The 27,212-nt window shown below is 44.0% G+C and overlaps 1 protein-coding gene across 3 annotated transcripts in view; it reads left to right on the forward strand.

The window, feature by feature from the left end:
• Nucleotides 1–27,212, forward strand: part of ARHGEF28 (Rho guanine nucleotide exchange factor 28) — a 277,359-nt gene that overhangs the window by 42,264 nt on the left and 207,883 nt on the right. For 2 of the 3 annotated variants that reach the window (XM_029057848.1, XM_029057863.2), the window contains exon 2: nucleotides 8,124–8,167. In XM_029057848.1, the coding sequence (XP_028913681.1) occupies nucleotides 8,135–8,167 (33 nt within the window). In that variant the 5' untranslated portion in view covers nucleotides 8,124–8,134. Of the gene's footprint in view, nucleotides 1–8,123; nucleotides 8,168–21,683; nucleotides 21,759–27,212 lie in introns of those variants that run through there. The other variant, XM_029057856.2, reaches the window with a different exon arrangement.

The following is a 27,212-nucleotide window of genomic DNA, read 5'->3' on the forward strand; positions in this document are numbered from 1 at the left end:
GATGTCCTCCCATCACAGCAACCTTAACATGTTCAAAACAGACTCCTTATCTTTCCACTGAAACCCTGTCCTCCCATGACTTTTCCATCACTGTAGATGGCACCCCCATCCTTCCTATCTCACAAGCTTATGACCTTGGTGTTATCCTTGACTCCTCTCTATCCTTCAGCCCACATATTCAATCCATCACTAAATCCTGTTGGTCCTAACTTCACAACATTGCTAAAATCTGCCCCTTCCTCTCCATCCAAACTGCTACCATGTTAATACAATCACTTATCATAAGTCGTCTGGATTACTGCATCAGCCTCCTTACTGACCTCCCAGCCTCCTGTCTTTCCCCACTCCAATCCATACTTCACTCTGCTGCCCGGATCATTTTACTACAAAAAACATTCAGGACATGTCACCCTGCTCCTCAAAAAAAACCAACCACTCCAGTGGTTGCCCATCCACCTCTGAATCAAGCAGAGACCCCTAACCATTGGCTTTGGCAGTTGATACTGCTCCACCTTGTCCCCTCCTACCTCACCTTGCTTCTCTCCTTCTACATCCCAGCCCTCACACTTCACTCCTCTAATGCCAACCTTCCCACTGTGACTCGATCTTGCCTACCTCACTGCTGACCCCAGCCCACATCCTGCCCCTGGCCTAGAATGCCCTCCCTCCTCAAATCTGTCAGACAATTACTCTCCCCCACTTCAAAGACTTATTGAGGGCATAAAATAGGCCTTCCCAGATTAAGCCTCTCCTTTCCTCTTCTCCCATTGCCTTATGTATTGCCCTGACTTGCTCCCTTTGTTCTTCCCCTCTCCCAGCCCCACAGCACTTACGTACAGATCTGTAATTTATTAATCCATATTGGTGTCTCTCTTCTCTCCCCCCCCCCCCCCCCCCCCCCAGAGTATGGGCAGGGACCATGTCTGCTAATTCCATTGTATTGTGTTCTCCCAAGCACTTAATGCAGTGCTCTGCACACAGTAAGTGCTCAACAATTACAATTGAATGAATGGATAAATGAACTTCAGGGGAACCCCCTCTTATTGCAACAAGATGGGTTTTATCCAAAATTTTATATTATAAATTATTTTTATTGTTTGTCTCCCTCTCTAGACTGTAAATTTATGGGCAGGGAATGTGTCTACCAAATCTGTTGAATTATTACTCTCCCAAATGCTTAGTACAATGTTCTGCACACAGTAAGCACTGAAATGCCATTGATGATGGTGGTGATAGCTGCTCTAAAGGTGAATCTGTTGTCTGCCACCTAATAATGGTGTGATCTAGAACCTACTTCCCTGCTTGATTTATGAGTGTGTACTGAGAGTGGGAATTGCAAACCTTCCAGAGTACATCTATCACTTTCCTTCAATGTGCCGATTATGTCACGCTGACGCAGGAGTTGAAGCTATTTGGACAGTGTGTTCCTTATGAATCTATGAATCAATCAGTCATATTTTTTGAGCACTTGCTGTCCTAAGCGCTTAAAATAGTACAATGCAGCAAAATTAGCAGACACATTTCCTGGCCATAACGAGCCTACGGTCTAGAGGGAAGCCATATATGAAGCAGTATTACTTCTTTCAAGGTGCTTCCTGGAAAATTGGTTTTGTGCTGCCGTCACATTTGTTATCATTATTATTATTGCATTTGTTAAGTGCTTACTATGAGTTAAGCAGTGTTCTAAGTGCTAGAGTAGATACAAGTTAATCAGGTTGGACACAGTCCCTGGCCCACATGGGGCACATAGTCTAAGTAGGAGGGAAAATGGGCATTGAATCCCCATTTTGCAGATGAAAAAATTGAGGCACAGGGAAGTTTAGGGATTTGCCCATGGTCACACAGCAGACATCTGGCAGAGCTGGGATAAGAACCCAAGTCCTCTGACTTTAAGGTCTGTATTTTTTCCACTAGGCCATACTGCTCCCCAGCCCAAGAAATTAAAATTAAGGAATTTTAAGGAATTAAAATTTGAGTCTGTACGTTAGAGGCATGGCATTGTATCTTTTTTTTTCTTCTTCATGCACCACCCTGGTCTTCCAGGGTCTCAAAAATGATAGTTTTTCTACTATAACTTCTAATCCAATCTCTACTGTACTCTCCTAAGGGTTTAATACAGTGCTGTGACCGTAGTTGCTGCTCAGTAGATGCTAGGTTTGAAGGAATTTAGGAAATTGTTAAAAATAATAATTCCAGGAGACAGAAAAATTAAGAATGTCTCACCCTCTAGAAGAAGAGGATAATGTCTTTTTATAATCCTGAGGCATTCACAGGAGCCAATCCTTAGAGAAAAAGTCTGTGCAGAAATTTGGACAATATCTCTCTCCCTGCTTTGAGAGAATTGTGGTTAAGCACATAGTATGTCCTGAGGATTGTGCTAGCCATGGATTGGAGGTGCCCCTTCTTCAGACTTGGGGTGTGTGTGTGTGGAGGGAGCGGTGTGGCCCCTCTCCCCACCATGCCCCTACCTTATCATATTCCAGCATGGATCTTGGTGCCAACACGCTCCAGAGTTATTGGCAATTCTCTTTTCTGCCTTTGAGCCTCTGGGCCCTGGGGAGGTTCACCTAATAATAATGATAATAACTGTGGTATTTGAGTGTTTACTGTGTGCCAAGCACTGTTCTTGTAGTCAGAACTTTACATTACATTCAGATTCATCTACAGTCAGATTGGTCAGGTATTTTTTTCCCACTTTTACTTGTCTGAGGCAGTTGAGACCCAGAGAAGTGAAGTCATTTGCCCAAATTAGCACAGCAAGTGTCAGAGCTGTAGTTAGTATTCACATCTCCTTACTTCCAGTCCTGGATTCTGTCTGCTAGGCCATGCTGTATCAAGAGGGGTATATCAGATTGAGGAGCTGTTCTTTATGGACAAGACTGCGATCATGATTTCTTCACAAGTCTTTACCTGGTGGTGAGGACACTTTTCCTCAAGAGGCTCTGTACTTGATTTGTCGGGGGCAGAGAGGGTGTGTCGTAAGGAGGGTTTGGGATTATGATTACCATACCCATCAGATTCTCTCTGAAGGGAGAATGAAGCATGTATTGTCTGCAGAGTAGCTTTAAGCTCTGGTTGAATTGCATGTGCCGTGCTTGACTCCCTACTCACTCTGCCTCATTGTTGACTCTCCTTCCTCCGACCTCTTCCTCCTGTCCATCTTCTGCCTGGAACAGCCTCCCCCTTCCAGTCTTCCAAGCCACGGCTCTCATTCCTGGGAAGTCTTGGGAAGGAGCCTGCGGCAGTGGGGGAGCAGCTAGTAAACCTGACTCTGTCTTATTGCTCATGACCATCTTCCCCACAAAGTGTACAGGTTGGCCATCTGATTTTATTCCGGTAGCCTGGTTTTCAGCTGTGTGTTTGTGTGCATAGTCACTAAAAGGGTGTCCATTGTTCTTAAGTACCCTTAGTTGCCAACGTAGTTGGGTTCTGGAGTTCCCATGAATTCCCTTGAAGTCAGGGGAGTATCAGGACTGCTCACTTGACTTGGCCCCCTCCTCAAGCAAGTGAGACATTTTAGCTGGGGACGAAGACTATGGACCACTGCTGAGAAGGCTTTGAAAATTAATCAGTGGTATTTACTGAACACTTACTTTGTGTAGAGTGCTATACTAAACATTTGAAAGAGTGCAATACAGTAGAGTTTGAAAAGCTCCGTCTCCATTCTCCATCTTTGCACCCTTTCTGGTGGATTCTTTACATTTTTCCCCACTTACTGTTTTGTTTTGTTTTTTTTCCAAATGATCTGATCCAAAACCTGGAGGGGGATTCAGCATGTGATAAGAAGATATTCTCAATGAAACCCCATAGTATGGTTCTTGTAGAATGAAAACTAGAGGGCATGAGCTGTATCTCCAGTTGTAACTTGTCCAGCAAATGGAAAATCCCATGTTATTATTGAACTTAGGATGAAAACAGGCAGGGCATGAATTAGTCATTTAGTTCTGCAAGTGACTACAAAACCTACTGCTGTGATTCCTGTCAGAAGAACCCATTTTGAGAGATATGTAATGTTATAAATAAAGGGTATTTAGAATAGTCAGATGGGCATACCACGTATTTCCTTTCCTTTTTTGGCCACAATTGCTAAGAACTATAAAGTTATCTTTGTGCATATAGATAGGTCTCTACTATTTAAGCATCTATTTATTCATCCAACCCAACATTCTCATGTTATAACCAGTTGTCTGGCTGTCTCTCTAAATCAGTTAACAGTGGTATTTATTGAGTCCTTACCATGTGCAAAATACTGCGCTAAGCACTTGGAAGAGTATAATGCAATTGAGTTGGTAGACATGTTTCCTTCTCACAAGGAGCTTCAGTCTAGAGGGACTCTCTCTTTCCTTCCAACAGTGAAGTAGTATGGCCTAGTAGAGAAAGCAGAGGGCTTGGAGTCAAAAGGACCTGAGTTCTGCCAATTACTTGCTGTATAACTTTGGGCAAGTCAGTTCATTTCTCTTTGCTTCAGTTTTCCGAGCTGTAAAATGGGGATTAAGACGGTGAGCCCCACGTGGGACATGGACAGTGTCCAACCTGATTAGCTTGTACCTACCCCAGTGCTTAGAACAGTTTTTGCATAATAAAGTGTTTAAAAAAATACCTTAAAAATATTCACTCTGCCACCAAATCTTGACAGTTCTACTCTCAGCATCTCTAGAATGTGCTCCTTCCGCTTCACTCAGACTTCTACCATGTTGATACAGGCACTTCACGTATACCACCTTGACTCTTGCATCACCCTCCTTGCTGACCTCCCTGGTTCCTCTTTTTCCACATTTCAGTTCATATACCACTGAGCGTTTTTCTAAAAAAACTCAACTCTGTCTACCTCTCTCTTCAAAAACTTCCAATGTTTGCATATCTATCTCTGCATCAAACAGAAACTCCTTACCATCAGCTTTCAAGCACTATCAGCTCTCTCCCCTCCTATGTCACCTCCCTGATCTCCTTCTACAACCAAACCTGCACATTTTGCTCCTCAGACACCAACCTTCTCACTCTACTTTGATCTTGTCTCTTTTGCTGCTGACCTTTTGCCCACATCAACTCTGGTTTGGAAATCCCTTCCCCTTCATATCTGAGAGACTACCTCTCTCCTCATCTTCAAAGCCCTACTAAGATCACAACTCCTCCAAGAGGCCTTCCCTTTCTAAACCCTCACTTCCCTGTCTGTGTCTTCCCTTTTGTGTCACCTATGCATTTAGATTTGTCTCCTTTAGGCATTTTGATACCCTCCCTCCGCCGCCCCCCTTCTCCAGTCCCAAAGCACTTAGCTTCACAGCCATCTCTAATTTATTTTAACGTCTGCCTTCTCCTCTAGACTTTAAGCTCCTTATGGGCAGGGATCATCTATACCTCCTCTTTTGTATTGCACTCACCCAAGCCCTTAGGACAGTACACAGTAAGCACTCAAATACTATTCTTTGATTGATAAACAAATACCTTTTTTTCCCTTTAAAGCTGTGGGGAGAGTGGAATAATGTCTTGGGTATCTTTGATCTTTTAGTCCTAGAGCTTGACTTCCTCAGAAAGCTCCCTGGCCTGGATTCTTCCAAGTGCTTGGGAGGTCCAGAAGAAGTCACTCAATGTAGGTCCACCACCTTGGAGAGGCCACTTGGAATATCAGGCTATAGTCTGCCTGATATCTGCCCTTTTGGTGGACACTGGGCAGACTGCTGGGTACCTAGTTTTGGGGGGGATCTCCCTCCCCCCCAAAAAAACCCCCATCTCTTCCAGGAAGCCTTCCTTGATTGATTCCCAATCCCTCAAATTGCATCAACTCAACAGCCACCCTTAATGCTTATATTTTTCCAATCAGTAATATTTTTGAGCACTGTAGCACTGCACTACACATTTGAGAGTGCACTAGAGATAGATATGATCCCTGCCCCTTCAGCATTTATGTACACCTGCATATTTACTTATTTCTTCAGTTATTTCATAGGACATATTTGTGCTATTGCCCATTCTAGCCTTGTTCTTCACACTCCCACAAATTGTCAATAATTTTTACCTGTCTCTCATGTTAGACTGAAAGCTCCTTCAGGGCAGGGGATATGTGTTTTGTTTCTGTTGTGTTTTTCTCAGTGCCTGTACAGTGCTAAAGTAGGCTCTTAATAGGCTGTCAAAAAACCCATCGACTGATTAAGTCCTTTCTGTTGTGATCCTGAGTAATTTTGCTGAGTAGGTTTAAGACCCCAAGGAAGGTGGGTTGGGAGTTGAAGAAGCCAGCAGGAGGGCAAGGTGACGGGAAGGGAGGTTTGCCTGGATCATTTGAACCTGACTTGGGGCTCTGGGTCTCCTCACTTTAGCAACCCCCAACCTGGGGCAGGGCCATGAGGCCCCCACTTCCTACAGGCCCCGACAACAGGGCACATTTAGATGTGGGGGTAGATGGCCCCGTATCTCCTCCAGCCATAGAGTTTCCTCTGCTTGGAGACTTCCTGGGATTTGTAGTCACAGAAACATTGTTCACTTTCTGGGCATGATCACAAGGACTATGTTTCCCAGAAACCCTTGGACCCTAGAAGTCTCCTTGGATGCTCTCCCACTGCCCCGTCCTGCTTGTCTCCTCTCTCCCCGCTTTCCCCCACCGGTGCTGGACCTCACCACGCTGGTGGCACCAGTAGGAAAAGTTCTACTCCTGATCTACTCATATCTGACGCGAAGCCTCTTCAATATGCATGACTCAAGAGTGATGGCCAACGTGCAGCTTGCTTCTCTTAAAACCTGGAGCATGTGCTTCTTTGGCCCCTCTGACTTAAGGGGTTAAGACCAAAGCACTATTACATTTTTTTATGGTTTTTAAATGCTTACTATATTCCAGACACTGTACTAAGCGCTGGGGTAGATACAAGGTTTGACACAGTCATTGTCCCATGTAGGACTCACAGCCTTAATCCCCATTTTACAGGTGAGGTAACTGAGGAGAAGAGAAGTAGAGGTCACACAGCACCCGGAGGAGCTGGGATTAGGACCCCGGTCCTTCTGACTCCTAGGGCCTCTTCTATCTAGTAGGTCACGCCACTTCCCATGTTGCTTGTTTTCGTCAATATCTTAAAATAAAATGATTCCTAGGAAGCAACTATTTAGAGGCAGCAGACAGGGAGAGGTCCTGCTAATAATTATGACTAGTTAAGTGCCAAGCATTCTGCTTTGCAATGGGGTAGATTATCAGATTGGACACAATGCCTGCCTACCACAGCGCTCATAGTTTGAAGGAGAGAACAGATCTCATCCCCATTTCACCGATGAGGCAAACAAAGCTCAGAGCGGGTAAGCGAATCATTTCAGGTCACACTGCTGGTCTGTGGCAGAGCTGGGACTAGAACCCAGGTGTCTCAACTCCTAGTCCTGTGCCTTTACTGCTAGGTTGAGCTACCTGCTTCTAATAATGTTGGTATTTGTTAAGCGCTTACTATGTGCCAAGCACTGTTCTAAGCGCTGGGGTAGACATAGGGGAATCAGGTTGTCCCACGTGGGGCTCACAGTCTTAATCCCCATTTTACAGATGAGGGAACTGAGGCACAGAGAAGTTAAGTGACTTGCCCACAGTCACACAGCCGACAAGTGGCAGAGCTGGGATTCGAACTCATGAGCCCTGACTCCAAAGTCCGTGCTCTTTCCACTGAGCCACGCTGCTTCTGTGTAACAGATAATAATAATAATGTTGGTATTTGTTAAGCGCTTACTATGTGCAGAGCACTGTTCTAAGCGCTGGGGTAAACACAGGGGAATCAGGTTGTCCCACGTGGGGCTCACAGTCTTAATCCCCATTTTACAGATGAGGGAACTGAGGCACAGAGAAGTTAAGTGACTTGCCCACAGTCACACAGCTGACAAGTGGCAGAGCTGGGATTTGAACTCATGAGCCCTGACTCCAAAGCCCGTGCTCTTTCCACTGTGCCACGCTGGCCAGAGGCACCTCATTTCTATAGCTGACCATGCTTTCTCCTTGTTCAGTAAACAGCCTCCCCACCCCACTAGCCCATCCATATTTAATGTCTGAGGGAGTAGGTACAGAAAAATTTCCTGGCCGGCTTTATCCCGGCTGGTTACGTATCACTAATTTGTGTTCCCAAATACAGTGCTGTAATCACTCCTTGTTCTTTTTCTCATTGCAGATTCTGAAGCAATGGAGTTGAGCTGCAGTGAAGTACCTCTCTACGTAAGTTCTACAGCACTAGGCTTCTGCCCTAAGAGGCCCTTTCTTCTCCACAACAGGGCTTACATACAAAGGGTCAAGTCAATGCAATGGGAAAAAAATTTTCTCCCCCGGTTTTGAATGGGAGCTCTCTAAGACACAACTGAGTTACTGTCCAGTTCAGACACTTGCTCGAGATTGGGTAGTGAGACAGAGGGAGTGGGAAGGGGGACCCTTACACTACTTTGGCTCCTAGCTCTGAAGTTGATTGCAATAATTTTTTTTTTTGCCTCCCAAGAACTTATTTTTTTTTAAAAAAACTGTTCATCTGTCTTTTTTACTTAATTTTTGTGCTCATAAAGGCAGAGCACAGACCTAGATGACAATCCGGTAATATCAGTGATCAAATTAGCTTTTTTCGAGGGGTGTTTGTATATGTGTATAGGTGTTTGTGTGTCCACCTGGTGCGCGTGTTTGGTTGGGGTTATGAGGGAGGGCAGTAACCACAAAACCTCTAACTGATCACTTTGAGGAATTTGGTGGAATAAATACAAAAGGAGAATTCATAGGAAGAGTATTAAGAGCTTGCTATGTGCAGAGTACTGTACTAAGTGCTGGGAAGGGATATTCAGGTGGGAATTAGACATGGACCTTGTCCCTCCAGGGTTCCATTGGTAACATGAAGCAAGTGGATAGAGCATGGGCCTAGGAGTCAGAAGGATCTGGATTCTAATCCTGGCTCCACCACTTATCTGCTGTGGACCTTGGTCAAGTCGCTTAACTTCTCAGTTACCTCATATGTAAAATGGGGATTCAGACTGTGACCTCCATGTGGGACAAGAACTGTGTCCAACCTGATTAACTTGTATCTATCCCAGCAGTTGGTTCAGTGCCTAGCACGTAGTAAGCACTTTAATACCATGAAGGAAAAAAAAACCCAACTCGACAAAAGACAGCTTCCCACCCTGGGCATGCCATCTGGGAACGTAGAAAGAATTAAGGTGCCGTTCTGTAGATAATGCAAAATAGGAAGCTTATACAAACTTAAAAATCTAACCCACTTAGAATCAGCTGTGTACCCACAAGTGAGCTTAGTGGCCAGTGGCTTACAATTGCCAAGTGGGTGGAGTTGTGTGGTCACAGTGTAATTTGTGGAAGGAGATCAGGTAGAAGGGAGAGAAGTTTGCTCATAAGCATCAGGACACCAAGTAGCAGAGGCCCTGAATTGGGCAGACCCATTTTTTAGCCTCACTGTCTAGCCTCTCGGGTGCTACGGGGATTGTGCTCGACCTGATCATTTTATATCCACCCCAGGGCTTGGCACATAGTGAGTGCTTACTAAGTATCATAATTCATAATTGGGAAGCAGCGTGGCCTAGTGACTATGACCTCACTGTGGGCAGTGAATGTATCTATTGTACTCTCTCAAGCGCTTACTATGGTGCTTTGCACACAGTAAGTGCTCAATAAATGCGAGTGAATGAATGACTAGTGGATAGAGTGTGGGCCTAGAAGCCCAAGGACATGGGTTCTAATCCTGGCTCAGTCACTTGCTTGCTGTATGACCTTGGTAAGTCCCCTAACTTCTCTGTGCCTCAGTTTCCTCAAACTGCAAAATGGGGAATCAATACCTACCTAGACTGTGAGCCCACAGTTATACAGGAACTGCATCTGGCCTGATTAACTTGTATCTACTCCAGCGCCCAGACAGTGCTGGAGACTTAGTAAGCGCTTACCAAATACCATAAAAAAATTCTAGCACAGTGGGTGGGTGGGCAGGTTGGCTCCCGCAGTCTTTCCAACCTACTAGTGAGCATGGATAGGCTCTGGCCTTCAGGCGAGTCATTTTTGGAGACAAAGGGTTACTAAGCTGGGTGCCTGAGGGTCATTAGAGTGTGATCCATCCATAGTGCTGGAAAAGCTGACTGAGAAAATTCAGCCTGGCATTTTGTGGCCCAAGGACTTTGATCACATTTATGCAATTTTCAATTTCTGTGAGAAGGTACAATCGCTTTTTAGGTTAAGGGCTTTTTAATCATCCAAATTTTCATTAACTGTCCTAAGGAAAACCAGGTAAAAAAGAAAACTAAAGAGCACTCAGTTCTCCCATACCATGAGTTTTCACTTCATGTGTTGGCTGGGACACTGTTGGGGAAGTAGGAAATATTTTTTTTTAATGGTATTTAAGTGTTTACTATGTGCTGGGACTTTAGTAAGCACCTGAGAAGATTCGAGCTAATCAGATTGGACAGTGTCCATATCCCACATGGGGCTCACGGTCTTAATTATTCAATTCGTCCCCAAATCCTGTCGGTCCCACCTTCACACTCTCACTAAAATCTGCCCTTTCCTCTCCATCCAAACAGCTACCATGTTAATACAATCACTCATCCTATCCTGCCCGGATTACCGCATCAGCCTTCTTGTTGAGCTCCCTGGCTCCTGTCTCTCCCCACCCCAGTCCATACTTCACTCTGCTGCCCAGATCATTTTTCTACAGAAGCGTTCAGGATATGTCACCACCTCCTCCTCAGAAAACTCCAGTGGTTGCCCATCCAGCTCTGTATCAAACAAAAACTCCTTTGCTCTTCTAGTGCTAACCTTCTCATTGTGCCTCGATCTTGCCTATCTCTCAGGGTCCTAACCCACGTCCTGCCTCTGGTTTGGAACACCTTCCCTCCTCAAATCTGCCAGAGAGTTACTCCCTGCCCAACCCTTCTAAGCATTATTGAAGGTACATCTCCAAGAGGTCTTCCCAGACTAAGCCCCACTTTTCTTCACTTCCCACTCCCTTCTGCATTACCCTGACTTGCTCCCTTTGCTCTGCCACTCAGCACTTGTCCATAACTGTCATTTATTTATCTCTATTGATGTCTGTCTCCCTCCCCCCACCCCCAGACTCTAAGCTCGTTGTGCAGGGAATATCACTGTTTGTTGTTGTATTGTACTTTTCCAAGAGCTTAGTACAGTGCTCTGCACACAGTAAGTAATAAGCCCTCAATAAATACATTTGAATGAATGAATGAATTTTACAGCTGAGGTAACTGAGGCACAGAGAATAATAATAATGATTGTGGTATTTAAGTGCTTACTATGTGCCAGGTGCTGTACTAGGCACTGGGGGTATACAAGCAAATCAGGCTGAACACGGTGCCTGTCCCCCATGGGGCTCACAGTCTTAATCCCCTTTTTACAGATGAGGTAACTGAGGCACTGAGAAGTGAAGTCACAGAGCAAACAAATGGGAGAGCTGGGATTAGAACCCAGGTCCTTCTGACACCCAGGCCAGTGTTCTATCCACTAGCCCATGCTGCTTCCAACAACTGTTCTTCCAAAAACATCCAACTGTCTGGTTGCAATGTAATATGACATCAGAAGAAATGGTTGCATATGTGTTTGTGGTGATGGTTAAGATGCACGCACTGTAACGCAACTTTTTTGTTGATGGGGAGTTTGTGGAGTGCCTGATCCATGCGCTCTGGAGAACTGAGTAAGCTCTTGACAGTCTGTGTTGTTTAGAGGAACATTAATGCAGATGTTTGAAACTGCAACAAGTCTATTTACACACTTGTCACCTCTTTTTGATGCCTTCCTTGCTTGGTCAGTCAGTGGTATTTGACTGCTTACTGTGTGCAGAGCACTGTGCTAAGGGCTTGGGAGGGCACAGTAGAATTGGTAATCATGCTTCCTGCTCTTGAGGAATTTGCATTCTAGCTGTGAAGACAGTAAAATGTTATTGGTAGGGGAAGCAAGGAGGTGAGGGGTGGAGTTTGTATCAAAGAGTAGCGAGAATGGATTTAGGTGCATAGGTGACACAGGAAGGGAGGGAGAATATGGTGGGGAGATGAGTCATTCATTCAATTGTGTTTATTGAGCTCTTACTGCATGCAGAGGACTGTAGTAAGTGCTTGGGAGAGTATAATACAACAATGAACAGACACATTCCCTGCCCTCAACCAGCTTACAGTCCAGTAGAGTCCAGAGGAGTCTAGTCAGGGAAGGCTTTCTGGAGGAGATATGATTTTAGTAGAGTTCCCTTGGGCTCCTTCACGAAAGCTTCAATGGGAGAAGAATTAGGTTTAATATTCAGATGCTTCTTATTTCCCTTCACTGGTGCTGAGTTAAGATGTACATCACTCAGGAAGATTCAGAGACTCTGCTACCATCCCCAGGTTTTTCAAAGAGCAAGTGTCATTCGGCATAGTCCAGTGACAGAGATTTGTTTATTTACAAACATCTAACTGTATGAGGCTGAGCATGGTTAAAAGGTACAGAATGTTCCTGTTGTCTGCTTAATGAGGTTCTGTTTGGTGACTGTCAGGTATGACTATTTGAAACTGAATAAATCATCGTTCCTCTTCCCACCCTCCAACTCCACCTCGCTTTACCAATACATCTACTGCACCTCCATGTTTTTCAACAAATGTACCTATGCTTTCCTTCACCTAGTATATCTTTGATCATGTGGATCACTCCTATTAGATAGTAAGCTCCTCGAAGGCAGGGATTGTCTTTTATTTCTACTGTTTGGTCCTCCAGGCCTTAACAGTCTTCCTCACTGTATAGACATTCAGTGCTGAGGGGACGGATGATAATCAATGGTGTTTATTGAGTGCTTACTATCAATCAATCAATGGTATTTATTGAACTCTTGCTATCCATCAGTGGTGTTTGAGCACTTACTATGGACAGAGCACTGTATTAAGCATTTGGGAGAGTGTAATATAACAGAACATTTGGACATTTGATATTTGCCCCAATCCCATAGCAATTAAGCACATATATGTAAATTATATATTATTCATATTAACGTCTGTCTCCTCCTCTAGACTGTAAGCTCATTGTGGGTAGGGACCAAGTCTGCTAATTCTGTTGTATTGTGATCTCCTGAGTGCTTAGTACAGTGCTCTGTACGTAGTAAGAACTTAATAAATATGATCGATTGATTGAATTAGCAGACACATTCCCTGCCCACAGCAAGTTTATAGTTTTGAGGGGGACATTAATATAAATAGTAATTCATAATGTATTATTTAAAGATAATGTTGTCTTGTTTTTGTTTTGTTCTGTTTTGCTTTGCTGTCTGTCTCCCCGGTTTAGACTGTTAGCCCATCATTGGACAGGGATTGTCTCTGTCTGTTGCCAAACTGTACATTCCAAGGGCTTAGTACAGTGCTCTGCCCATAGTAAGCGCTCAATATACTATTGAATGAATGAATAAAGATACATAAGTGCTGTGGGGTTGAGGGTGGGGCGAATATCCAATGTCCAAAGGTCACAGATCCAAGTGCAAGAATGGTGCAGGATTTATTGCCCAATACAGAAACCGATGATGAGAACAGTTACACATTTAGTCAGTGAATACATTAGTGTAGGGTGCTGCCATTACCCTCTAGACTGTAACCTCTTTGTGGGCAGGAAACCTGTCTGCCAACTCTGCTGTACTGGACTCTACCAAGGGTTTAGTACAGTGCCCTGCCCATAGTGCGCAGTAAATACCATTGACTGATTGTTTACACTCCTAATGGGGAATGGTAATAATAATGATGATATTTGTTAAGGGATTACTATGTCCCAGGCACTATACTAACCACTGGGGTGGATACAAGCAAATCAAGTTGGACACAGTCTCTGTCCCATGTGGGGCTCACAGTCTCAATCCCTGTTTTGCAGATGAGGTAACTGAGGCCCAGGGAAGTGAAGTGACTTACCCCAGTTCACACAGTGGAACCAGAATTAGAACTCATGACCTTCTGATACCCAGGCCCGTGTTCTATCCACTACACCATGCTGCTTCTACATTAAAATATATTACCATTAGGGAAAGCTACAGGGTATAAGAATATGTACATAAATACTGTGGTGGGGCCGGGTAGGGTGAACCCCATGTGGGAGTAGATGATCTTGTGTCTACTCCAGTGTTTAGTTCAGTGCTTGGCACATAGTAAGGGCTTAACAAATGCCACAGTTATTATTATGCTTGGACAAGCTGAGATGAATAGAAGGGCGTGTTAAAGCTGGGTCACTGTGTCCTTACTTTAAAGAATGGGTGCGTGTAGTTACTTGTTTATGCTGCTTTTATAGCTGGGTGGGTTTGGAGTAGAAGAAAGAACAGTTTAGGGCAGAAAGATCACAAAGAAATACTCCTGTCTGGATATGGATATGCCCATCCTCTCGCACAAGAGGATAAGCAAAAAATCTTTTCAGATCTTCTGGAGTTTGGATGTCTGTCCTCCACTGAAAGGATTACAGTGTCTCATATTGGGTTTAAAAAATTTTTTTAATGGGGAGGTGTTTTGTCCATTTGATTTGCTGGGGTTTTCAGGATGGTACCCACCGTATCCTGTTTTAAACCCATCAGTTCTCCGAGTTCTGTCCTTACAGTTGAACTGCAGGGTTACTCCTGAACCCCCTCTAAACTGTAAGCTCACTGTGGGCAGGGAATGTGTCTGCCAACTGTTGTATTGTACTCTCCCAAGTGCTTAGTACAGTGCTCTCTTCATGAGTGTTTGATAAATACCATCGATGATTGCTGATGGTAACGTCACTCTCAGGAACGAAACAGAGCTAAGACCAACCATTTGTCGGTAGGAACACCATCCGGCAAACCTTAAAGAGCCGTGAAGATTTGGGAGAGAAGCCTAGAGTATCTGGTTTATCTCAGCTTCTCTCTGGCACATATTTTCAATCGAGCAGTGGTATTTATTGAGTGGCTACTCTGTGCTGAGCTAAACACGTGGAACATTACAACAGAGTTAGTAGATGTGAATAGTTGAGTAGAAAGTTCAGCCCTTGGCTGGGAGGACTAGTGGATAGGGCACCTGCCTGGGAGTCAGAAGGACCTGAGTTCTAATTCCGGCTCCGTCACTTCTCTGCTGGGTGATCTGTGTGCCATGAGTTAGAATAGTCTTTTTTAATGTATTTAAACACCCACACCACACATACAAGGCTGTGAGGATTTCTCTGTCCTCCCCAAAATTGAACAAGATGTAGACTTTCAGAAACGTTAACAAACATCTCACTGGGCACTTTCCAATCTATCGTTTTTTCATCATAGAAGGAGAGCCACCTTCCCTTGCTCCTGTGTTAATCATTTTTTGTCCACCTTTTTAAGCGCTATGTGCCAGGCACTGTACTAAGTGCAGGGGTAGATACAAGTTAAAGAGAAGTGAAGTGATTTGCCCAAGGTCACATAGACAAGTAGTGGAGCTGGGATTAGAACCCAGATCCTCTGACTCCCCGGCCCATGCCCTTTCCACTAGGTCACACCGTTTCTCTAAAACAGAATAATAATATCCGATATAAATTCCCAATGTAATTTCTACTCTTGGTGCAAAAGCTTACCAGAAGGGCTGGGAAAAGAAGATTGACATAAAAAGATTACCTAAAAGGCCCCTACAAAGTATATATTCATATTGATAAAATTTATATTATAAATTATTTATATTAATGTCACTCTCACCCTTCTAGACTGTATGCTTATTGTAGGTAAGGAATGTGTCTACCAACTCTATAGTGTACGCTCTCAATCGCTTAGTCCAGTGCTGTGCACACAGTAAGTGCTCAGTGAGTACCATTGATGATGGTGATGGTAGGACAAGGAGGCAACTTCATTCAGTGGAAAAGAGGCACCCGTAGCTTAGAGGATGGGATCCTGACTTGTACTGCCTAGAGAAAATGGGGATTAAGACTATGAGCCCCATATGGGACGTGGAATGTGTCCAACCTGATTACCTTGTATCTATCCCAGGGCTTAGAACAGTGCCTGGCACATAGTAAGCATTTAACATATTTCTTTAAAAAAAGAGGCATATGGTTTTGGGAATAAAATCAATTTGAGCTGCAATTAGATCATACTCAGTACCACTCCTGGTCCAGACTGACAGTCCTTCCACCCCAGTGTTTTGTCTCCAATTGCAGTAACGGAATACGTGGTGGAGGTGTGTAATGACAGCCAACCTAATGGACCCCAACCTCTCCAACTACATTCCTTCCTTTCCTCGTGATAACCCACTATCAGTGGTTCATCCATGATTTTAGCCAAGGCCCCCGGAATACTATGGATTTTTTTTTTGAGTTGCCCAACTTCCTGTGATAACATGATTTAGAGCAGAAAACATCACATGATGTGGTAGGCAGGGAATTTTATGTTCTCTGGAATGAATACCTCTTTGCATTTCTGGAAAATACATGTTGAAGAATATTATGGGTGGTTGGGAAGTTGAATCCCCAAGAGCCTCTGCCATTTTGGTGTCACCAATGATCAGCTTTTTCCCTATGCCAGACATTTTCCTGGCTTATCATTTGTGGTTCGCCGTCTTGCTGTGCCACTCCTGGGTATCCCTCTCTCTCTTCCTTTCCTGACCCTGGTTTCTACACTTTGCACTGGGCTGGAGCAATCAGCTACATCTCCCTCTATATTTGTTTTTTGTGTCTTTGAAAAAGATGGAATTTCAAGTCCAGATGCAGTTTTATGCTCTCTGATCTGTATCCAGTCCTTTTCATGATCTCTACAAGCGTGGCCTTTCTAGGCTGGGACTGTGGCAAGTTCATTTCATTCAGGTTCCAAGCATGGCCAGGAGCAAGACTATGGATAGAACTCTGAGGACCAAGGGGAAATGGAGGCATTCCTCCAGCTCCACTAAAATGTGTCATTCTTCTCTTTGCAAAAAGGTAATAATTATTTTTAATGGTATTTGTCAAGAGCTTACTATGTGCCAGTCACTGAACTAAGCACTAGGGTAGATACAAGGTAATTAGGTTGTATAAAGTCCGTGTCCCACTAGGGGCTCCCAGTCTTAATCCCTATTTTACAGATGAGGGAACTGAGGCATAAAGAAGTGAAGTGACTTGCCCAAGATCATACAGAAGGCAAGTGGCAGATCTGGGATTAAGGTCCTTCTGACTCAGGCCTGTCCTTTGTCCACTAGGTCATACTGCTTCTCTGATTCTCTGATCTCATGATTGACCTACACCCCTAAATCAGACAAGATTAAAATCAGTATGTAATTAGTACCACAGATAGAAGAAAGATAACCATAGAGTACGCTGAAGGAGAGGTTTGCCAGGTAATTATTTACACTCCTGAAGGTTTGAAACCATTTGCCAACCTAGATGGCAATCTGGCTTTCAGGCTGGGTGGGTGGTTGCTTGGGGAACACAGAGGAATCGAGGTTAGGTTTAATCAATCAGTCATTGGTATTCATTGATGAGTGCTCACTGTGTCCACAGTACTGTACTAAACATTTGGAAGAGTACAATATCATCAGTGGCATTTCATCTTTATCGGTGGTGTAATAGAGTTGGTAAATATCAGTGGAACAGTAGAGTTGGTAGACACAATCCCTGTTCGCAAGGAGCTTACAGTCTAGTGGGGAAGATGCATTAAAATAAATTTTAAATGGGAAGCAACAAAGTAGAAGGATATGTACATAAATGTTGAGGAAGTTGGGATGAGTATCAAAGAGTTTAGGAAGTATGGATCCAAGTGCATAGGCTTGTAGAAGGGAGAAGAAGCAGGGAGGGAAGATGAGGCTAGTGAAGGAAGCCTGCCTTCCTTGAAGATGTGGAAAATGGTGGTCTGTTGGATACTAAATGGGAGGGAACAATGATATTTGTTGAGCGCTTACGGTGTGCAGAGCACCTTACTAAGTGCTTATGAGAGTATAGTACAATAGAATTAACAGATACATTCCCTACCCATAATGAGCTTACAGCTCCAGACAGCAGGTGGGATATGAGCAAAGGATTCATAGAAAGGGAGACGAGATGGAAGTACAATAAGTAGGTTGGCGTTAGTGGACCCAAGTTTTTTGATTATAGCAGGTGAGAAGTAATGATAGATAAGCAGCAGAGAACTGACTGAGTGCCTTAAAGCCAATGGTGAGGAGTTTCTGTTTGGTGTGGAGATAGATGGGTAGCCGGTGGAGGCATTTGAGTGCAGAGACAGGTGTAGAAAAATTTTTCTGAGAAATGATCCAGGTAACAGAGTGAAATATGGACAAGTGAGGGAAGAAGCTGGAGACTAGGAGGTGAGCAAAAGGACTCATGTAGTAGTTGAGATGGAATATGTCAAGGAATTAGGTCAGCATGGTAGCAGTTTGGATGAAGAGGAATGGGAAGATTCTAGAAATATTGTGACAACAGAATCGTTGGGTTCTGGTGACTCTGTGACTGAAAATGTAGGCTGAGAAAGATGAGCTGAGGGTAATGCCAGGTTGTGGGTTTATGAGACAGGGAGGGTTGGTGGTGGTGTCCACAGTGATGGAAATTCAGGGGGAGTTGAGGGTTTGGGTGAGATTAGGAGTTCTGTTTCAGACATGTTAAGTTTGAGGTTTCAGTGCACATCCCATTAGAAATGTCCTGAAGACAGGAAGAAATGCAAGACTGCGAAGGAGGAGAGAGGTCGGGACTGGAGAAGCTGATTTTGGAGTCGTCTCTGAAGCCGTGATAGTTGAAAATGGGGAAGACTGGAAGACTGGAGCCGTCTTAGATTAAGAAACAAAATTCGGGGAAGCCTGTGGCCATCTTCTTTTTCCTCTTTTTTCCCCCTCATTGAGGGTCAAAAAAACCCTTAGTGCAGCATATTTAGAGGGACGGGCTCCTCAATATTGAGTACACACCTGTGTGCATGTGTGTGGTCCATATTCGGGTGGGTGACCTACTGATGGTGAGACGTTACCCATGGCTGCAGGTGTGGCTGGAAAGTCAGTGCCACTGCCACTCCCTTCTCCACTTATATAATCATAATCTGAGGATCAGGGTGGGTCCCTGGGTTTGAAAATCCTGGGCGCAAAGCCAGGAAACTTGAATTCCACTCTTACTTCTTCAATGACTTGTTTTTCTGGCTGATCTTGGTGAAGATCAGTGGATATCAAACCACTTGGTCTGAGCCAGAGTCTTAGCACCTGTGGGCATGGGATCAGGGGCCCGAGGGGAGGGTCTCCCAGTCCATTCTGGCCTTCAACTTGTCCTGGCCCTGCCCTTCCCTTCCCCTTGCTGGTCTGCCTGCTGGACAAACTAAGAGCTGGCTACAGAGGGACAAACAGAAAGATCCTGTGTTGGTAGAGGTGGGAACAACCCAGGATTTGCAGAGTGAGGGTGGGATTTTTGGGGTTGGAGAAGACTAGATCTGAGACAAAAGGAAAGAGATTAAGAGGTGGGAGGGAGGAAGGAAGGAGACGTAGAGAACCTCTGGGTATAAGGGGTAGAAGCAAGGTCTGGGAGGTGAGGTTAAGAACATCTGCTGGTGGTTGTGGAACATGCTTAGTGTCACACTGAGGGAGGCAGCATGGCTTAGTGGAAGGAACATGGGTCTGGGTGTAGGAAGTTCTCATCCCAGCTCCACCACTTGCCTACTTTGTAACCTTGGACGTCAGTTAACTTCTCTGTGCCTCAGTTTCCTCATCAGTACAGTGGGAATTAAATGCCTGATTACCCCCTTCTTACTTAGTGAGCCACAGGTGGGACAGGGACTGCATGTGACCTGCTTATCCTATATATACTCCAGTGGTTAGTACAATGCTTGGCTCAGGGTAAATGCTTAACAAATGCCAATATTATTATTATTATTTACATTTTGGTTGAAGCATCAATTACACTTGTCTTTTAGTTATACTGGCTCCCTCTTAGTTCGTTTGTTCTGTAAATAGATCTCAAAAAACCCCTCAATATGTGGCATGAAGATCTTTTATAATAATAATTATTATTATGGTATTTGTTAAGCACTTACTGTGTGCCAAGCACTGTTCTAAGCACTGGGGTAGATACAGGGTAATCAGGTTGTCCCATGTGGGGCTCACAATCTTAATCCCCATTTTATAGATGAGGTAACTGAGGCACAGAGAAGTGAAGTGGCTTGCCCAGGGTCACACAGCAGACAAGTGGCAGAATCAGGATTAGAACTCACGACCTCTGACTCCCAAACCTGGGCTCTTTCCACTAAGCTATGCTGCTTCTCTAGATTTAAAGCCTTTAAGCCTTTTAGATTTAAAGACTTTAAAATTGAGTGTGACCCAGTGGAACTAGGAAGCAAGAGACTGGAGTTCTATTCCCAGCACTGGTTTAGCTTCTCTGGGCCTCAGTTTCCCCATTAGTAAACTAGTAATCTACTTTCCTCTCTTAGATTGTGACTGGGATGGTGTCCAATCTGATAATTTTGTATATAATCCAGCCCTTTGTACAAGGCTTTGCACATAGTAGGCACTCAGTAAATATGATTACTTATTCAAAATCATTTATCCCTGTGTAAAATGAGGATAAAGAAATTACGTCCTTCCTAAAGGAGTTGGAAATTTAGCTAAAAAGTTGCATATCTATTCACAGACTATTGTGTAAGAAATTCTTGTGAATAAGCAATGAAATGACCCCTTTTAAAAAAAAATTGAAGTGTTTGACTAGGGAACTAGAATAATAATGATGGTATTTATTGGTGTGTGTTAGATAGTTGAATCAGAAACAATCCCTATCCTACATGGGCTCACAACTTGAAAGAGTGGGAAAATCCCATTTTAAGGATGAGGAAAGTGAGGCACAAAGTTCCCAACAGGCAAGTGGTAGAACTGGCACTAAACCCTGGATCTCCTGACTCCCCATCCTGTGCTCGTTCTACTAGGTCCCACTGCCTTCCCAAAGAAATCATAATTTATTATCTTAAAACCAAAATAGACTGTAACCATTTCTGAAAACTGGAGGTTCATCATCCGTTAGTCTTAGTGATATGAAGCCACATTTCATCTGTGAAAATATCTTTAGATGCTTGCTAAGTGAAGTATTAGATGCCCGCCGTTGACCCCTGGCCCACGTCCTATCTCTGGCCTGGAATGCCCTCCCTCCTCACATCTGCCAAACTAGCTCTCTCCCACCCTTCAAAGCCATACTGAGAGCTCACCTCCTCCAGGAGGCCTTCCCAGACTGAGCCTCCCTTTTCCTCTGCTCCTCCGCTCCTCACCCCTACTCCCTCCCTCTGCTCTACCCCTTCTCCGCCCCACAGAACTTTTGTGTATCTGTACATAGTTATTATTCTACTTACTTTATTAATGATGTGTACATATCTATAATGCTTTTTATCTATTTAGATGCTATTGATGCCTGTCTACTTGTTTTGTTTTGTCGTCTGTCTCCCCCTTCTAGACTGTGAGCCCGTTGTTGGGTAGGAATTGTCTCTATCTGTTGCCTGAATTGTACTTTCCAAGTGCTTAGTACAGTGCTCTGCACCCAGTAAGTGCTCAATAAATATGAATGAATGTATGCTTGCCAATCCTCTTTTAGTAGGTAATTTTGATCATCTGGTCCCACAGATGGGAAGACCATTGACAGGAAGTCTTTCCCAGGAGGTCTTCCAGAGGCTGCTGCTTTGAGCTCAGAAGCAAACGTGTTTTCAAAGTGAGGTTTCAGGAAACCTGATCTCTCAAGAACAGACTGACATCATGGAGTTGGGTCACCTAGCCCAGAACTGTATCAACAACTTGTGCTGGTTGATTTTCCTATTTATGTAACTGCACGGTGGCTCCCCCTACAATGTAGCTGTCAGCGGAGCAACATGGAGATGGAAAGCTTTTCATTAATCCAAGAGTTTAAGCTTCTCTGTATCTGGATGAAGGTTTTCTGAGGACAGGTTCGTACTGAAGTGGATTACCCCACTGCGTATGATTCCCCTGAATTAAGATTGCTTAGTGGAAGGAGCATGGGCCTGGGAGTCAGAGCACCTGGGTTCTAATCCTGGCTCTGTCACTTGTCTGCTGCGTGAACCTGGGCAAGTCTCTGTGCCTCAGTTCCCTCATTTGTAAAATGGAGATTAAGACTGTGAGCCCCACGAGGGGCATGGGCTGTTTCCAACCTGATTAACTTGCATCTACCCAGTGCTTATTACAAAGCCTGGCACATAGTAAGCTCTTAACAGAAACCATAAAAAAGTCACACTCATGTTGCAGCCTAAAGCCTGTTCTGCTATTCCATGTGTTTTCATTATATGATTTGGATTGAACATGATGGACTCAGGAGAACTTTTGTCCAGATTAAAGGCGTCAGTGGCCTAGAGCCTGGGATTTTGGGGGAATTCCAGGTTTGGCTGAGGTGGTGGGGGAGTGAGGTAGGAAATGGAGAAGCAAAAGTTGCTTGTTTGCTTTGTTGCTTTGAAGTTTGACATTTGTTATTTGAAGCAACTTGGTTTAGTGATAAAAACACAGACATAGGAATTAGAGGAGCTGGGTCCTAATCTCAGCTCTGCTACTTGCCTCCTGTGTGACCTTGGGCAAGTCATTTAACTTCACTGAGCATCAGAATCCTAATCCGTAAAATGGATTCAATACCCGTTTTCCCTCGCCAGCAGACTTTGAGCCCCAAGTAGGATAGAGACTGTGTCCAACCTGATTATATTGTATCTACACAGTGCCTAGCCCACAGTAATAAGTAAGAAATGCTTAGCAAATAGAATTATTATTATTATTATTCACCATTCCCTTTAGACTGTAAGCTCATTGTGGGCAGGGAATGTGTCTTTTATATTATACTCTCCCAAGTGTTTAGTACAGTGCTGTGCACACAGTAAGCACTCAATAAATACAGTTGATTTACAATGTGCAAGATACTGACTCCACTGGACAATGATGCAGTGATGCTTTAGTTATGTGTTTGCTAGCTAGCACTTTCCACAGGGATCTCTGAATGGTCCCTTAGTGTGACTGGAACCTCTTGACCCTGGGATAAGTGCCCAAATATTCCGTGAGGGAGAGAGGGAAAGCTCTATGTCCAACTTCCTTGGATCACTTTTGTTAGGATTTGTTTTCAGCACAGTCAGTTCTTCAAAAGCGTAGGGTTTCATTATATGTTTTGGATAGAGCACTGCCGAGGAATTAAGGGTTGTTCTTCCCACAGTGTGTGTCTCTGGATATAGCGTGATGCTGTGTCAGAAGCAGTCATTTTTCACACAGGTGAACTGCCTGTCAAGGTGTGAATTTTCTGTAACATGAGGCTCTTCAGGAATCACAGCTGTGTCTAGCCATGTTATATATGCTAGTGTGCAAATTTGCTGATTTTTGCTCTACTTGAGTACCTCTCTGTGGGCAGGGAACGTGTCTACCAACTCCATTATATTGTACTCTCCCAGATGCTTAGTACAACGCTCTGTATACAGTAAGCACTCAATAAATACTATTGATTATCTTTTTTATTTGGAAAAATGAGGCATCAGTGCCTCCTTTGCCTTAATATATCTAGATATCGGTCGCCTGCCATTGGAAGGAAAATATAAACTAGTTAATGTTTCCTGGTGGGGCAGTGGCCCTGCTGATTATCCTAAGCCATTGTTGTGCAAAGGTCTGGCCCTGGGCGGTTTGTTGATTTCAGTTGGGAGCGTTTGTTATAGAGACGACTGCTCTTGAGGTCCCAAAGAACTGTCTCTGCCACTGAGCTCCCTCACCTACCTCAGTCTATTGACCATCTTCCTTAGTTAGGCCTCTGGCAAGTTCGTTTTTTGTTCTGGGGTATCCCTGGAAACAGAGAGGCCTGGCTACAAAGGTCATTCAAAAGGGCTTTATGGTGGCTCATTTGAAAATATTTTGTCTGCTGTCTAAACCTTTCCCTGCTCAGCAATTACTTAATGAGTGTGGCTTTGCCAGGTTTAATTAGCCTACATCTGTGATCTAATATTCAGAAAACATCATGTGGGGTGTAGATTTTTGAGGGGTGGGGAGAAGTGGGAAAAGTAAAATTCCAGAATGAAGAGCTCTTTGCCGAATTTATGTTCCTCTTTTTCAGCCAGTCTTTCCTCCCCTGATTCCCCTTTGTAAAGATAGATTTGTCACGGATTCCCTTTATATACTTAGGATAAGCATCATTCTTTGGATGACCTATGAATCAGAGTTACAGTCATATTTATTGAGCACTGCCTATACTGAGTGCTTGGGAGAGTACAATATAACAGAGTTGTTAGACGCATTTCCTGCCCATGAGCTTACAGTTTAGAGGGGAGGCAGACGTTAATATAAATAAATCACAGATGTGTACATAAGTCAGAGGGAACGTGTAGGGTTTGGGTGGAGAGGATCTTATATCTGCTACCATCTTCTATGCATCTAGAGCTCAAAGAAAAAAATCTTTCCAAGAGTTCCCTGCCAGATGCTAGTGTGGAGTCTTGCAATGGTGTGGAGGAGAGCAATATGGAGAGAGCCAGTTATTTTGGAAACCAGATTTTCTTTTCAAGTTATATCTCATGCTAATAGGGACTGAGAATCTGCTGTATTCTGCTTCCATCGGCTTTTGTTTTTAAAGACACCATCCATACTCAGGAAGCAGGTTTCAGAGTCTGACCTAGTGTCTTGTTGCCCAACAGGTCCAGAGGTAGTTTCTGATTAAATTGGCACAGCTGTTCTTTTAGAGCCTGTAGCTGCTTTGGGTGCTGTCTTCTGAGCTCCCAAGAAGCCACTGGTACCCAGTGGAAATAGTATGGGACTGGAAAATCGATCAATTTATAGAGAGCTTACTGTGTGCAGGACACAATACTGAGGGTTTGGGAGAGTACAACTCTCCAGAATTGGTAGCCAAGATCCCTGCCTACAGTGTAAACTAGCTGGAAAAATCAACATTTAACTAAATTACAGATGGGGGAGCAGCAGAGTATAACGATATGCACCTAAGTACTGCGGGGCTGAGTATGGGGTATCAAAGAACTTAAGGGGTATGGTCAAGTACATAGTGGGCGAATAGGGTGGGGGAATGATGGGTGGGTGGGGGAATGATAGGTCACTCAGGGAAGACTTCTTGAAGGAGGTGTGATTTAAATAGGGCTGAGACCCAGGTTATATTCTCACCTCTGCTACTGGTCTGCTGGGTGACTTTGGGCAAGTCCCTTAACCTCTCTGGACTTTGGTTTCTTCATTAAAAGGGAGATAACACTTGACTCTTCCAAACTCACAGGGAAGTGTGAGGCTAAAATAAAGTAACTGAGGTAAAAGCGCTTTGGGGAGGTAGTATGATATAGTGGAAGAACTGCAGCCCTGGAAGTCGGAGGCACTGGATTCTAGTCCTGGCTCTACTACTTATCTACTATGTGACCGTGGGCAAGTCATTTAACCTCCTCACACCTCAGTTTCCATAGCTATAAAATGGGCATAATAATACCTGACCCTGCATTGCAAGGGTGTTGTGAGGGCTGAATTAAAATAAGCAATGTAAGGTGCTTTGGTAATAAAAGTACTAAATAGTTTTCCCCCTCTAGACTGTAAACTCGTGGTGGATGGGAATGTGACTACTGTGTTTTGTACTTTCCCAAGTGGTTAGTCCAGTGCTCTGCAAACAGTAAGCGCTTAATAAATACTATTGATTGATTTGGAAAAATGAGTGATGCACCAAATTGGGGTGTTATCATCTTCATCATCATTATTCTCCCTTTACCTGAAAAGAGCCACACAGGGGTTGATGGTGTGGATCAGGTTGGCCTACTTCCTGCTCCACTTCCCAGCAGACCCCACCTTTGCTGCACTGCTTGAGTTTTTCCAGTAGCAGCCTGAAGTGTGCCTACTGCTGCCTTGGCTGTAGTCAGCCCTTCACCCCAACTTTGAGTCACCAGACAAAGGTTATTTGCTTTCTGACCATCATCTAGTCTCCATAGACTCCTGTCCCATTGGCTTTGGATTTCAGGCAGCATAACCCCCATACTGTCTGACTGCCTAGACCCTAGAACCTTACTGTGGGTGAGCCTGTAATAATAATTAAGGTATTTGCTAAGTGTTTACTATGTGCCAAGTCCAGTTTTAAGTGCTAGGGTAGAATCAAGATAGATTGGATACAGTTCCTCTCCCACATGGTGCTCACATTCTCAGGAGGAGGGAGTAGGATCTACAGATGGGGAAACCAAGGGATAGAGAAGTTGTGACATGCCCATGGTCACACAGCAGGCAGCTGCCAGAGCCAGGATTAGAACCCATGAAAATAGAGTTGTGTAGTTTTTTCTGGCTCCCTTCCATTTAGGCGAGCTTTTCTCGCAGCCCAGGAGTTAACGGGGGAATGCTGTGTTGTACCACCAGCCGGGCATATGCTTGAGTTGTCTTGGCAATAATGGTGATGGTTTGCTCTGGCCCATTCACACTCTCTGGCCTAGTCTTCCCGTGCCTAGTGACCTGCATTGTGAGACCACCCATTGTGAGAACAGATTTAACCAAATATCAAGGGAGACCACTACAGCAGCAAATCCCACTGTTCCCTCATCCATTTTCTAAGGCATCTTTGTGATCATCGATCAGTACAAATTTGTAGGTTTTGAGAAAGTTGTTTCCATTTTCTTGGGATAACCATAGTGAAATCAAAGAACAAGAAACCAAAAACACTTGTTCCTTTCCCCAGGATTTAGTATAGGGCTTTCCACAAAGTAGGCCCCAAACCAATGCCATTATTATTACCGACATTAATAGAATTATTCTTAAAATGATGATAATCAGTGATATTGCTCACCTACTGAGGGATAGGCACTGTACTAAGTGCTTGGGGGACTAAGAATAACGCACACATTCCCTGCCCTCAAGGAGTTTGCAGTCTAATGGGAAATTAATTGAAATTAAATGTGTTTCTTAGGTGATGTGGATGGTGGACTAGAAATAACACTGCAGGACTTTTCAAGATATTCCACTGATAGCACACACTGTGGACTATTATCTGGTTTTTTAGTCTCTCAGGCCATCAGTGATTTGCTGAGTTGGACATTCTAGTTGGTCATCTGTATCTGTGATGAGTCACAGCTATGCAGGGCTTCCCAGTACTAGCTGGTGCCTGACTCAGTTGTCTTCAAGCCCTGGGCTGACTCTGCCTCCAGAGTACAAGCCATTAGCACCCGACACTTGACTATCCAAGGAATTCTGATGATGATAGCCTGCTGTTCTAAACAATAATGAATGAGCAGCCACTCATTTTAATTTCTTTGAGATGTGTTTCTCCCCAAAGCTTGCAAGCATGTTTTCGCATCTGAGTTTACGTGTCCTTGATTAATAAGCATGCTAATAGTGTAGCTAGCTCCGTGATGGGTAGTAATACAAGTAATCTGAGTTTACGTGTCCTTGATAAGCATGCTAGTAGTGTA

The sequence above is a fragment of the Ornithorhynchus anatinus genome, chromosome 1, assembly GCF_004115215.2.
Source record: "Ornithorhynchus anatinus isolate Pmale09 chromosome 1, mOrnAna1.pri.v4, whole genome shotgun sequence".
NCBI lineage: Eukaryota > Metazoa > Chordata > Mammalia > Monotremata > Ornithorhynchidae > Ornithorhynchus > Ornithorhynchus anatinus.